Genomic DNA, 13,725 nt, shown 5'->3' with positions numbered 1-13,725 from the left:
GCTTAAAGCTCAACATTCAGAAAACTAAAATCATTGCATCCGGTCCCACCACTTCATGGGAAATAGATGGGGAAACAGTGGAAACAGTGTCAGACTTTATTTTTTGGGGCTCCCAAATCACTGCAGATGGTGATTTCAGCCATGAAATTAAAAGACATTTACTCCTTGGAAGGAAAGTTATGACCAACCTAGATAGCATATTCAAAAGCAGAGACATTACTTTGCCAACAAAGGTCCATTTAGTCAAGGCTATGGTTTTTCCTGCGGTCATGTATGGATGTGAGAGTTGGACTGTGAAGAAAACTAAGCGCCAAAGAATTGATGCTTTTGAACTGTGATGTTGGAGAAGACTCTTGAGAGTCCCTTGGACTGCAAGGAGATCCAACCAGTCCATTCTAAAGGAGATCAGTCCTGGATGTTCATTGGAAGGACTGATGCTAAAGCTGAAACTCCAATACTTTGGATACCTCATGCAAAGAGTTGACTCATTGTAAAAGACCCTGATGCTGTGAGGTATTGGGGGCAGAAGGAGAAGCGGATGACAGAGGATGAGATGGCTGGATGGCATCACTGATTCGATGGACACGAGTTTGAGTGAACTCCGGGAGTTGGTGATGGACAGGGAGGCCTGGCTCGCTGCTATTCATGGGGTCACAAAGAGTCAGACATGACTGAGCGACTGAACTGAACGGAACTGAAATGTATAACAGATAAGTGATAATATTTTGAGGAATATTTTAATTGTTGCCAAAATTTTAGGTTAAAATTTATGTGCATTTTCCAGCAAGTATATGATGGATTTTCATTTTATAAGATTTAATTGCAACAATTAATATTTCAGTAGATTTATTTTTTAAAATAAGAACTTGCCAGTGATTACTAAATGTTTTTTAAAACTTATTTGTAGTCTAGACACATAAAATATATTTCTTTAATAACAATAAAATAAAACAAACCAATAAAACTTGCTTATATTAGTATCAGCTGATATTAATTCTCTATAAAAAGTGATAATCACATAGTATTTCTGGGACTTCCTTCATCCTGTATATTCTGCCAAATGTATTCTCACTTCACCACCACTGTCACAGTGTTACTTCCATCAAGATTTAACTCAAATATTGTTTTTTCTGAAATTTTCCTGGGCTGACATTTTGTCAATGTCTAATCAAACTACAGAAGTCTAATCAAACATTAAGTACAGTATCTATTCCACTATATCTTGTGCCTAGTTTTTAAATCATCTGACAGCTTAGTAATGTGACAACTTAAGACTGTAAGCTCCCAGTGGGCAAGGCCCATTATCTGTCACCATGAGACATTCATGGGGTCGCAAAGAGTCGAACACGACTGAGCGACTGAACTGTCTGACTGACACTCTAAAAGCTAAGTGATGTCTCCAATTCCTGACTTTTTTAATGACTCTATAATTCTGTACTGCATTTTATCCTCCATACTGACAGCTTTGATTCAAGCTTTCTTCAGTATGTTGAAGAGTGGTCATTTCCTGATCTATTTCCTACAAAATTGTTTTTCTGTCAACTCCTCTTCCACTTTCTCTATCACTGTTCACATGCTTGGCTATTGTTTTATTCCTTTATTATTGTTTTAGCATAGTTTCAGGGAGAAGACACAAAGAATGAATATTTTGAAAACAGTAGGTTTAAGTAGAACTAATTCTTTATTTTCTCTTAAACATATAGCTGTTAGTATTCAGACCCTCAGAAGCTATTTCCTAGCAAATGAAGAATTGTAATTGAGTAGCTTTGGGTCAGAAATATTTGTATAAATAACTAGGTAAGATTTCTTTTTTAAATATAAGTTATCTGGTTATGAAATCTGTTTGTTTATAAATATACTTTTTAAAGAAATTATATTCATTTTGAAATGCTTAGAAAGGAATCATAGGTCATGATAAACTGAAAAACAGGTATATCTTCTCCAAACAGTAGCACTGAGCAAACTATTTTCTAGATTGAAACAGCAAAGAGAATAATAATAGTACATTTGGTAGTTTCTTTATGGAACCTACAAGGTCCAATTACTACAAGACATTTTAGAAAATTATGTGGGAAGGAATTATTAATTTAAATTAAAAAATCTTCCCCAACTGATCAAAATATTAACACAGTATCACAAATATGTTTATATTACTATGTAATAAAATCACCTCATTTTATATCAATCAGCATTGTGGCAGGTTTCTCTTCAGAAAATAAATTTCCTTATCAGAATAAATTTTTTTTAGGATGGTATTAGCCATAAAATCTAGAAACTTACGATCACTGAATGGGGTTTAATGTGAGATATACATTTTTGTGGTTATGAAATCTCTCCAGGATGGCTATAAAATTGGTACTTTTTGGAAGATTTTTAAAAGACAAACTATCATGAGGAACTCAAGGCTAAGTTCTAATGCCATTTATTAGAATTTTTGCTAAATCTAAGCCATAGTCCACCTCAGCTGGCTGTTGCAAACATGATCTATGCATTCTATGCCTATACTATTTCAAGTTCTACCAATGTGGATGAACCAGTTTAGAAAAAGAAACAGAAATGTATAGTGTATTGATGATCCTAAAACTATGGCTTAAAGCATTAAAAAAACCAAAATTAGTCCTTTAGTTTCAGCATTTTTCAAAATTAAGGTAAAAGCACCTGAAGTAAAGTTGCTAAATTGTTTATGGTTTATAAAAATGAATTTCTAGTCAATCAACCAGTCTGACATCAAATCAAAATCCAAATAACAGATGAATCTTAAGACTATAAACGAATTTTAGATGTCAGGGTTGTCAAGTTTCAATCCAGCACTAATACGTTACTCATGTTCCTATTGACAATGATAGGGGAGGTTTTAAAGAATAAATATTCATGTAAAGAAAACATACTTGAGCCTAAAAACTGTAGATTATATATAAAACATAGATTCCCCAAAAGACCTGTCACATTTATTCAGAGTCCATATGAATGGACTACTAGTTTACATGTTATTCTCTGAATACATGTTATTGTCTCAAGTAATATAATTTTAGACAGCCTTCTACTAAATCCTTGTCATCAAAAATGTATTGAAAGTCGTACTCCACTATGGTATGCATCACCATGACATTTCACTCACACAACAAAGAATAAGATGATTGTCAAGTTCAGGTTGTGTGGGAAAAATCCCAAGTAGGTCAAAGAAGAAGGTAATAGAACTAGCACCTTCTAGCATGGTTTCCTGGAAGGTGACACCGGCCTTAAAAGACTAACAGGGCCTGGAGAAACGAGGTGCCTTGTGCTGTCAGTTCCCCCCAAGTATGCAATGTGAACTGAGATCCTGCGGCACAGCTGACTGGACAGCAGGGCCCTGAGCAAATAGAAAAGAGGGAGAGTCATGCACAGCAGTGCTGCAAAGGCTTTGCAGTAAGAAGAGAAAAGAAGCTTCTTTTCGAAAGTCTTTTAAAATGCCATTTCTCTCTTGTATTAGATTTTTAGTCCAGCAACACAATCTTATTGTTTTATCAAATGTATTGCAGTGGGGACACAACTCACAATCTCTTATTCAAAATTGTAGAGAAATGTTTTTCTGAATATTTCAGATTTTAGGAAAATATTACAATACATATTTCTTGTTTTATATAACACACCCAGCAGGCTCTGTGGCGATACTGTGTAATCAAACACATTATTTCCAGAGCAAAACATGATTGTTCAGATGAAGTAGGGTAAATAAAGAAGAGAAAGTATTTTCTATTTTTGCATTCAAGTCATTTCAGGTTAGATGTCACCACCAAACTAGTTCTCATCAGCTTTTGCTGCAAAAAGTTACCAATAATATTTAACAAAAGATCCATTCAATCACTAGAACTTTTTAGATTTTAGAATTGTGTCTAAGGTATCAAAGTTGTGTATTATAAAACTTCATGACCATAATTATAACAAAAATCACACGTATGTTCTTTCTAAAAGTTATATTCAGTTCAGTTCAGTTCAGTCACTCAGTCATGTCCGACTCTTTGCAACCCCAGGAATTGCAGCATGCCAGGCCTCCCTGTCCATTACCAACGCCTGGAGTTCACTCAAACTCACGTCCATCGAGTCGGTGATGCCATCCAGCCATCTCATCCTCTGTCATCCCCTTCTCCTCCTGCCCCCAATCCCTCACAGCATCAGAGTCTTTTCCAATGAGTCAAATCTTCGCATGAGGTGGCCAAAGTTATATTATAGAAGTGTTTGACTCATTTAAATTAAATTTAGTGCCATTTAAAATTATATATGAAGAAAACACTATACATAGTCTTTTTTAAAAGTGTATATTACCACAAATATTTGATTGGGGGGTGGGTGGGCAGAGGATATATTGTTCAGAAACATACATGTAAGCCCAACCAGAAGGCCCATAAGAAGAGGGAGAAAGCAGCCTCTGGGATACAGATGCCTGAGTTATTCCAGGTCATGCCTGAAGGTCTGGGAATTTCTAGAGGGATTGGGACTTGGGCTTCTCTTTCATCCTTTCCAGGAACAGTGAAAGCGCCTGAATGTGGAAGGTGAATCACAAATACAACCCTGTCACTCACTTGTCAGTCACCTGAACAATTACATGAGATGCAGCATAGGATCTGATCAACCACATGTAATTCCAATCACTTTCCTAACTATGCAACTATATCCTGTATTGAAAGAAAAAGAAAAAAAGGAAAGAATGAAAGGTGGGTAAAAAAATGAGAACGCCTCACTTGTTACTTACATCTGAATCACTAAAAATAAACATCTTTTTATTATAATACTAAAGAGTTAACAAATAAAATGTAAGTATTTGCAAAAAAGACAATGGAGCAATAGAAACCTATACCAAAAACTGAACTGAATGTAGGCCCTTAATTTCTTTTGGTGGGGAAGACAGTATTGAGACCAAGAAGATTTTAAATATATTCGCTAGCAGCCAAGAGCAGAAAAATGAGACCAAAAACAAAAATAAATCAACAAACACATTCCAGGAGGCTCAGCATCACCCTAGGTACTGATTACTTTTAACAGAATTGGATCAAAACAGAGTCTACACAGAGATTTTGGCCTTTTACAAGCCAGTTCAAGTAAGTTCACTCATGAAGTGCATTTTACAAAATAAGAATAACTGAAATTCACATAGGTTAACAAACCAGTCACCATATCCACAGCATGACTTTTTCTTTATACAAGTATAAATATGCATTTATATACTTATATATAGAGATAAAAAGTATATACATTCAACACTAATAGTCATTAATAGGATTTTCAGTGATATTTATTTTGTTTTAATCTAATTCTTAAATGTTCTATAATTAATATGTATTATTTAATCATAAAAACTGTGAAAATTTCTAATGGAGATTCTACAGGAAATATGCTAAATGAGCTATCTTAACGTTAAAGACGTCATTCTCAACTAAATATAACTCTATTTTTTTCAACAAACTCTAGTATTTCTCAATAGATGTAATAATAAAAATAGTTGTAGGAGAAAACATATCTGCAGTTGACTTAATTATAGATTTCTGGGACATTTACTTACAGTACACATCCACTCTGATTGACTTTATCGCTGGGGACCCCAGGCCATTCTCTGCTTTACAGTAATAGCGGCCTCCTTGATGTCGCTGAATGTTTGTAATCCTCAAAGTCTCGTTGAAGACACTTGAGTCTTGGAATCTGTCAGAGGCACTTCCTGCTGTTTTGGTCCACCTGATCTGAGCAAGCATCAACAAAGATTGTTACTTTAGGTTGGCTTTCTCACTGAAAAATTAAATACCAATTACTCATATGAAGGGAATTCCCTTGTGGCTCAGTTGGTAAAGAATCCGCCTGAGATGTGGGAGACCTGGGTTCAATCCCTGGGTTGGGAAGATCCCTTGGAGAAGGGATTGGTTACTCACTCCAGTATTCTGGCCTGGAGAATTCTACGGACTGTACAGTCCATGGGGTCACAAAGAGTCGCACACAACTGAGCAACTTTCACTTTCACTCATTTGGAGAGTTGGCATTCAGAAACTGCTACAGTGCCATTTTTGGCAAGTTATTGAAAATTAAGAAGAAAAGTTTATATAACAATAAAATTATAAAACTGTAAATGCAGTTATTATTATATAGTGCATATAATTCTAACTCAATTGCATAGAGTTCATCCATAGTTTCATCAGTGTGAAGGACAATAAAAAATATTAATATATACAAAGGAAGTTAAATATAAGTAGTACACTGGAAATATGGATTAGTTTCTTTTCCTTGAGCACCTAAAATTCTATTTTCCAAACTCTGTAAGGCATTTTTTATTTACCTGCATAGGAAAAAGAGGTAGGCTCTCACTTTCTTTTTGGACATGTTTCATTATTTTATGCAATATTTTCTATTTGATTTGGTTAATTAAAGTATATTACCAGAGTAGCTTATTGAGATTATGTGTAATTTTATACACGTGGTTGTTATGAATGATTTTTATTTCATTTTTATAGCTTTGCTGTAATAAGCCCACAAATAACTTGTCTGTTTGATAATTAGAATTCACTTTATATCAATAATTATTTTCAAAAAATGTGTAAACTTTTCCAAAGAGAACATTTCTATTAAATTGCCAAAGCACTTTGAATATCTAAAATACTCTGTTATAAACAATACTGTTCTTTGCAACACAGCTGTGTACATCAGATTTGGCTTTTACTAGAAATAAAGACTAGTGTTCAAGTAAACTTTTGTGTATTTTAGCTTATATAAACCTGAACAAAAGCCACGTGATGGTACTGTAAAGTGATACAAAACAGGATGTAAAAAGATTTAGTTTTATATCTCTCCTTCTCCCTGCTGTATAATATATTGCTTTATTTATTTTTAGGTTGTAACTCTGCTGATAGAAATCCTCTGCAAACACAAATGAAGAAACATAGACAAATGTAACTAAATAGTGGGTTATCAAAATTTAAATCATTTAATACTACTATTATTTATGCTATTTTGATACAATGTTAATTCAAACTTACGATCTAATGACACTAAGCAGCTTTAAAAAATTCTCCAAATCATTACAATATCAGTATAAATATATGCACGTTTGCCCTTAATTGTGTGTGAAATTAAAAATTTACTTAGAAATTAATGAAAGTTGAGTAATTCATAAAAATACATATCAAATATTTATCTAAAACTTTTTACAGAAAATATATATAAAAATTAAATGGGGTGATTCTTGATTTCAAGTAGTTCATAAGCTAATTATTAATATTATCATAAAAGACAAAAAGAATAACATGGGCACTGATTTGATAAGTACCATTTCCATGCAAAAATCTAGGGTTCTATTTTAACTTAAATTTCAAAATTTATAGGTAACAAAATAAAAAAAGATTAAAATGAACAAGCAAATTACATATTTTTGCTTTGTATATCCTATATAGATATATGCTAATTCTCTCTTATATATATATATATTTCTACCTAAGATGTAAATAAAACACAATTCCTATGAAATGCCAAGTTTTCCTTGACTATCACAATATGGTACCAATATTGATTTTTAAAAATAAACATTTCAGAATATAAAAAGTAAGTTCAGAATCAAAAGAATTATGGAAATGGCCTAGAAGTTTTGGATATTAAAAACATGATATTAAGACAATAATTTAGTTTTAGAATACTGTTATAGTACTGGTAATTGTCCAGAAATTGGGTGATGTAGAGAATAAGAGTGTGCATGTGTGTGTATGTGTGTGTGTGCGCCTGTGCCTGTGTGTCTGTGTGTTGGGGTGGGGTGGGGAGAGAGACAAAGAAAAAGAGTGAGAGAAGAAATTATGATATAGACTATCAAACTTTTTGATCTTAGAATACCTTTACTCTATTAAAAATTATTAATGATCTCAAATATCTTTAGCTATTTAAATTATATCTATTCATAATCAGTGTAGTAGAAACTAAGACAATGTTAAATTATGTGTTATTAACTCATTTTAAATCATTTTAATAAACTGAAGACATTAACTTAAGGAACACTTTTAATTTTTCAAGACAAAAATAATTAAGTAAAATGAATGGAATTGCTTTATAGTTTTGCAAATCTCTTCCGTATCTTCTTTAGTGAAAAAAAGCCGGCTAGATAATTATATCAACATATGCATGCAATCTGTGGCAACATGTTGGGGACTGGCTATAAAGGGAGTAGTATTTCAATAGCCTTTTTAGATAACTGTGGACAGTCTTCCTTGAGACTACAGTAAAATTCCGTCAGTGTTAGTTTCCTACTTGCAAAATAGAATTGAAAACCATATCAATGCCCTTTTTGCTCTTTGTGACACTAAAACCCATTGGTCTATCTTGCACTTTTAATAGATCATTTTCTCATGCATGATTTTGTAGCAACATAGATTAGTCATCTGGAAAATATGAATTCATTGAGTTATGAAGATCTTCCAGATGTTGAGATAGCTCAACATATAATACAATTCACATATACTAATATCATCAGTCTTCATAGAATAGTCTTCTATAAGGATTGGTGAAATTAGTATATGTGCCTACCATGCTATCATGCTTCTGTTGGCAGATTTTCCAAAATTCTAAATTTTCTCTTAAATATGTGAAATTTATCATAAGCAATAACCATTGTTAAGGTGTTTTATTTGGGATGATAGGTTCATTTCATTCATTTCTGAGGAAATATTTGCCAAATACCCAAGTCTGAATAACCATGTATACAAAGCATCCTTTTAAGTAAAAAAAAAAATATTCTATAAAAAAAAGTGGGTAATTCACCACAAAACTCATTCATACAAGACTTTGCCTTGAGACAAACTCTGTACTTTAGTAAGCAGCAGAAATCCTTTTTAGGAATTTTCCATTTTGTCACTTAGGATATTAAAAATATAGTGACTGTGTTCTAAGATGTTAAAAATTAATACTGGAACTTCCCTGAGGGTCCAGTGGTTAAGACTTTGTCTTCCAATGTAGAGGGTGGGGGTTTGTTCTAGCACACACCTCAAAAAAAGACCAAGAGATATAAGACAAATTCAGTAAACACTTTACAAATGAAGCACATTAAAAAAAATCTTTAAAAAATGAATACTGATTTTTCTGATTTATCAAAAATAGTGACACTGATATTTTATTATTATTATTACTGTGAGTAAATAGTAGTGAAGTAGCAAAGAATACAAAGACTGCTAGTACAATTTGATGCCACAGCTTTGTTCTGTGCTAACAGGCTGCCTGTTTTATCTTCCTTTACTACAAAAGCAGTATAGTGAGAAACAACATTCTTCTTCATGAACTCCCTGTAAAGATCACAGGGTCCCCAGAGAGATCTAGGGACCACACAGGAGAACACTGTTAAGAGTACAGAAATATGTATATAATTTAGGATTTCATACAGGAAATATTTTAAATGAAAAGCAGAAAGAAAGCTTGTTTAGTAAGTGGTGTTGGGGCAATTGACTATATATCCATAATGGAAAAAAAAGCTGACTCTCTAACCCACCCTTCATATCAAAATTAATTCTAGATGCAATAAAGATTTCAAAGTAGAAAATTGAAATTTTTCCATAAGAAAATATGGAGTGATCTGTCTACAATTACTCAAGTGAGCAGGGCTTTTAATACAAATTCTAAAAAAAAAAAAAACCTATCACTTGATTAATATGTCACTCTTTTTTAAAAATTATGTAAGACAATTTACTATTAAAAATGTCAGAATTCAGGGTTAGTTTCCATAAAATATACATATATATACAATATATATGTATATGTACATAGTATACTAGATGATGAGTAAGTTAATGGATAAGAAAAGAAAAGGGAAAAAACAGAACTACAAATTGGCATTATTTAAGTAAAGAGACGTTCAATTTCTTTCTTTTTAAAACTGTAAATCAAAGCATGAGAAACCAACTTTCACCTATCAAATGGCCACAAACACTATCTCATACCATCTTGTGCTGTTGAGGTTTCATAGCTGGGATTCGAAGGGTAAGATGGTAAAATCTTCCTTTTTGGAGCAGAATCCAGTAAATTATGTCAAAAAAATGAACACATTCAGACTTGGACTTAGCAATTATCTAGTTAAAATATACCTAACATTTGCACAAGAATGTATAAAATGTCTGTGTAATAGTACAACACTGAAAACAATACAATATCAAAAGATAGGGAAGTTGTGACAAATTAATTGACTCTAAAGCTGAATTGAATAGAGAAATGGGAAGAATAAAAATACAAAATATTTTATCAAGCTAACAAAAAATGAGACTATTCTCATCTGTGTAAAAAGAGTACATGTGTGTAAATGCATTTGCACATATATATTAATATGTGCAACATATTTGCATAATATGTTACTCCTGGAGAAAGAAATGGCAACCCATTCCAGTATTCTTGGCTGGAGAATCCCCATGGACAGAGATTGGCAGGCTACAATCCATAGGGTTGCAAAGAGTCAGACATGACTAAAACAATTTAGCATGCAGGCATGCACTAACATGTTAATAAATATTAATACATAAATGGAGCACATGAATACACACAAAATTTAACCTTGATTAATTCTGAGTGGGACTGGTAAAATAAAAGAATATGTAAAATATTCTTTTCAAAAATTTCTTATTTAAAATTCTTATTTACACTTTATTTTACTATGAACAAATATTGAATTTATTATAAATAAGTTTAAAAGAAAAAAATACAATGCAGTTGTGAAATATAATAGAAAAACCAGAAAAGTATAGAAAGAATACAAAATAATCACTTATGGAAAGGGTTTTTCCCCCTCTACTTAAAAAGATAAATAATGAAAGGAAATATTCCTGAGTTTTGGAAAGATAACTTTATCATTAAGGGGGTTTACCAAGTTATACATCTAATTGATGAGAAAAGAAACCTCTATACCATCCATGGAATTCTCCAGGCCAGAATACTGGAGTGGGTAGCCTTTCCCTTCTCCAGGGGATCGTCCCAACCCAGGGATCAAACCCTTGTCTCCTGCATTGCAGGTAGATTCTTTATCAGCTGAGCCACCAGGGAATCCCAAGAATACTTGAGTGGGTAGCCTGTCTCTTCTCCAGTGGATCTTCTTGACCCAGGAATTGAAGCGGGGTCTCCTGCATTGCAGACAGATTTTTTACCAGCTGAGCTACCAGGGAAGCCCATAAAGAAACCCCAGGCATACTCTGATAGAACTTGTGACCTCAAACTCTACAAAGGAGACTGTATAGGCTTCCAGGCAGAAGAAACAAACTATTACAATAAACTATTACAATGTGTTAGAGTCTGCCCATTCCCTGATGTTGATTTCTCCTTCTTCCACAGAAATTGAATCCCACAGTATTCATCAGGCACAAGGTTGCCCAAAACAAAGGCATTTACTATTTCAGCTACATTCTTGCCAGTGTGTTTCAAGAAGAAATATTCTTATAGGGAAGCACCCCTCCACATTTTGCTCATTTCAGCACATTACTGCTGTCTGCCATCTTGGACCCTGAACTGACATGGAATGAAAGTCAAGCACAGAGAATCTATAAAACAGAAGAATCTAAATCTCTGACATCATGGGAGTTTCACCTACCTAACCTGAACTATGTATAGTTTCTGGGTTTCTACATAGGAGAAAAATACAATTCTATCTTACATCATACTTTGGGAGGGGGGTGGTTTCTATGACTAACAGCCAAACTTTAATTGATAAACTTGGAGTGATAAGGAAGAACACATACACACGCACACACACACACACATGCACACACACCATAGAAATACTTTATGGATAATTCAACTCTGCATCCCAATCCTGATTAGTTCAGTAGATAGTAATTCATTAATTTTACAGATTAAATGTAGAACTTGAGTTGAAACTTGAGGTGTTGGTGGATATAATTCAGCTGTGAGATAGACACATGAAAGTTGCTCAGTCGTGTCTGACTCTTTCAACCCCATGGACTATTACAGTCCATGGAATTCCCTAGACCAGAATATTGGAGTGGGTAGCCGTTCCCTTCTCCAGGGGATCTTCTCAAGCCAGGGATCGAACCCATGTCTCCCTCATTGCCGGCAGATTCTTTACCAGCTGAGCCACAAGGGAAGCCCCCAAATACGGGAGAGGGTAGTAGCCTATCCCTTGTCCAGCGGATCTTCCCGACCCAGGGATCAAACTGGGGTTCCTGCTTTGCAGGTGGATTCTTTACCAACTAAGCTATCAGGGAAGCCCAACTGAGCTATGAGGGAAAGTGGATATAATTCAGCTGTAAGATAGACACATGAACAGAGATTTATACAAGATAAATTTAGATTCCATCATGTAAAAAAAAAAATCTGGAGTGAGGCAGACCAGTGAGAATTTAATGACTCCGCTCAGGGACTCAGGCTCTTTGAAACTGCCTGCACTACCATGTGCTGCTGGAGCTCAAGGCCCAGAATAGCAGCTACAAATCTAGTTTTCACAGCCCCATCCTACCAGAAGAAAAGAGGAAAAGACAAAAAAGTGCCTACCACATCGGCTTTACAGAAGGCTCTAGGATATTGCCTCAGGACACTGGCTCACTTCAGACAGACAGAGCCCCACCCATAGCTACCAGAAAGGCTGGGAAGTGTACTCTTTACCACACAGAGCTCCTGTCTCCCAGGTGCCTTCTAAAATCTAATTCTATAGCTCTGGGAAAAGAGGGGACGGGTTATTTGGGACAACTTGCTAGTCCCAAAGCAGGAATAAAATACATTCACTACTCAAATATGCTGCATTGTTAAATATGATTGTATTTAAACACTTTTTATTTCCATAAAAATAACATGTACAGAAAAAGAAAGATGTTACACTTTAGAGGGATACTCTTTATGGTAACTATATAATCTAAAGGAACAGCTTGGAGATACTCCTAGGCTGCAGATCATAACACTTCGCTTAGAGTCACCCAACTCTACACAGAGAATTTTCTACTTTGCTTTTTGCAAATAATGATATTTCTGAACATCATTATTTTTATGTAGTCTTAAATAAAATTACTGTTGACTAAAATAGCTTAAGAAAATGTTAAAAACCTAAAGTGCAGACCAGAGGATAGACCTAGGTGAATCCAAAAGAGTATATTCCATAGATAGTACAAACTCAATAAGCAGTTAGCCCTTGACAATTCTCAGACTTCTAGGTTCTCCCCTTTAATTAACATCTAGTGAATGAGGAGTTTTGTGAATTAAAGATGGTTTCTATCACGTGTCAAGGTGTTAGGCTTTATTCTCCTGTCTCTTCAGGTCAATCTATAATGACAAATATGAGCTTTGTCCCAGCCTTGTTCATATTCTGAAAAAAGATCCTTTATCTGTAAAAGACATCCAGAGAAAAAGAAAGATAAACATCATCTGATCTGCTATAATGATTGGGGTGATTTGCCACCAGAGCCTTTGGGCACTAAACAAAGCCAGTCATGGCTCTTGTCATTTCCAGAGTGATAGTCTGAAAAAGCATAAAGGTATGATTATGAGTAACAGTGCTCTTTACAGTTTTGAAAATAAAAGTTATCCTCTTATCCTGCACTAATATCAGGGAAAATAACAGAGAAAATATGTTCTCTTTGAGCTACTCAATACAATAAATAGAACTCTGAGTAGAACAGGACTCCAGATCATATGGGTTCAATTTTTAATAAACTGTATCAGTCTATTATAAATGATAGAAAAATGTCACTCTTGTTTCTAAATATTATACAAAAATTTTCTGTCAAAGCAACAAATTTTTAACCT

At 34.1% G+C, this 13,725-nt stretch overlaps 1 protein-coding gene across 1 annotated transcript in view; it reads right to left on the bottom strand.

Annotated features, from left to right (window-relative positions):
• Nucleotides 1-13,725, bottom strand: part of MDGA2 (MAM domain containing glycosylphosphatidylinositol anchor 2) — a 915,505-nt gene that overhangs the window by 431,546 nt on the left and 470,234 nt on the right. The window contains exon 3 of the mRNA XM_070378526.1: nucleotides 5,537-5,711. Coding sequence (XP_070234627.1) covers nucleotides 5,537-5,711 — 175 coding nt within the window. The remainder of the gene's footprint in view (nucleotides 1-5,536; nucleotides 5,712-13,725) is intronic.

Source organism: Bos mutus, chromosome 10, assembly GCF_027580195.1.
Source record: "Bos mutus isolate GX-2022 chromosome 10, NWIPB_WYAK_1.1, whole genome shotgun sequence".
Taxonomy (NCBI): domain Eukaryota; kingdom Metazoa; phylum Chordata; class Mammalia; order Artiodactyla; family Bovidae; genus Bos; species Bos mutus.
This window is presented reverse-complemented; position numbering and strand designations above follow the sequence as displayed.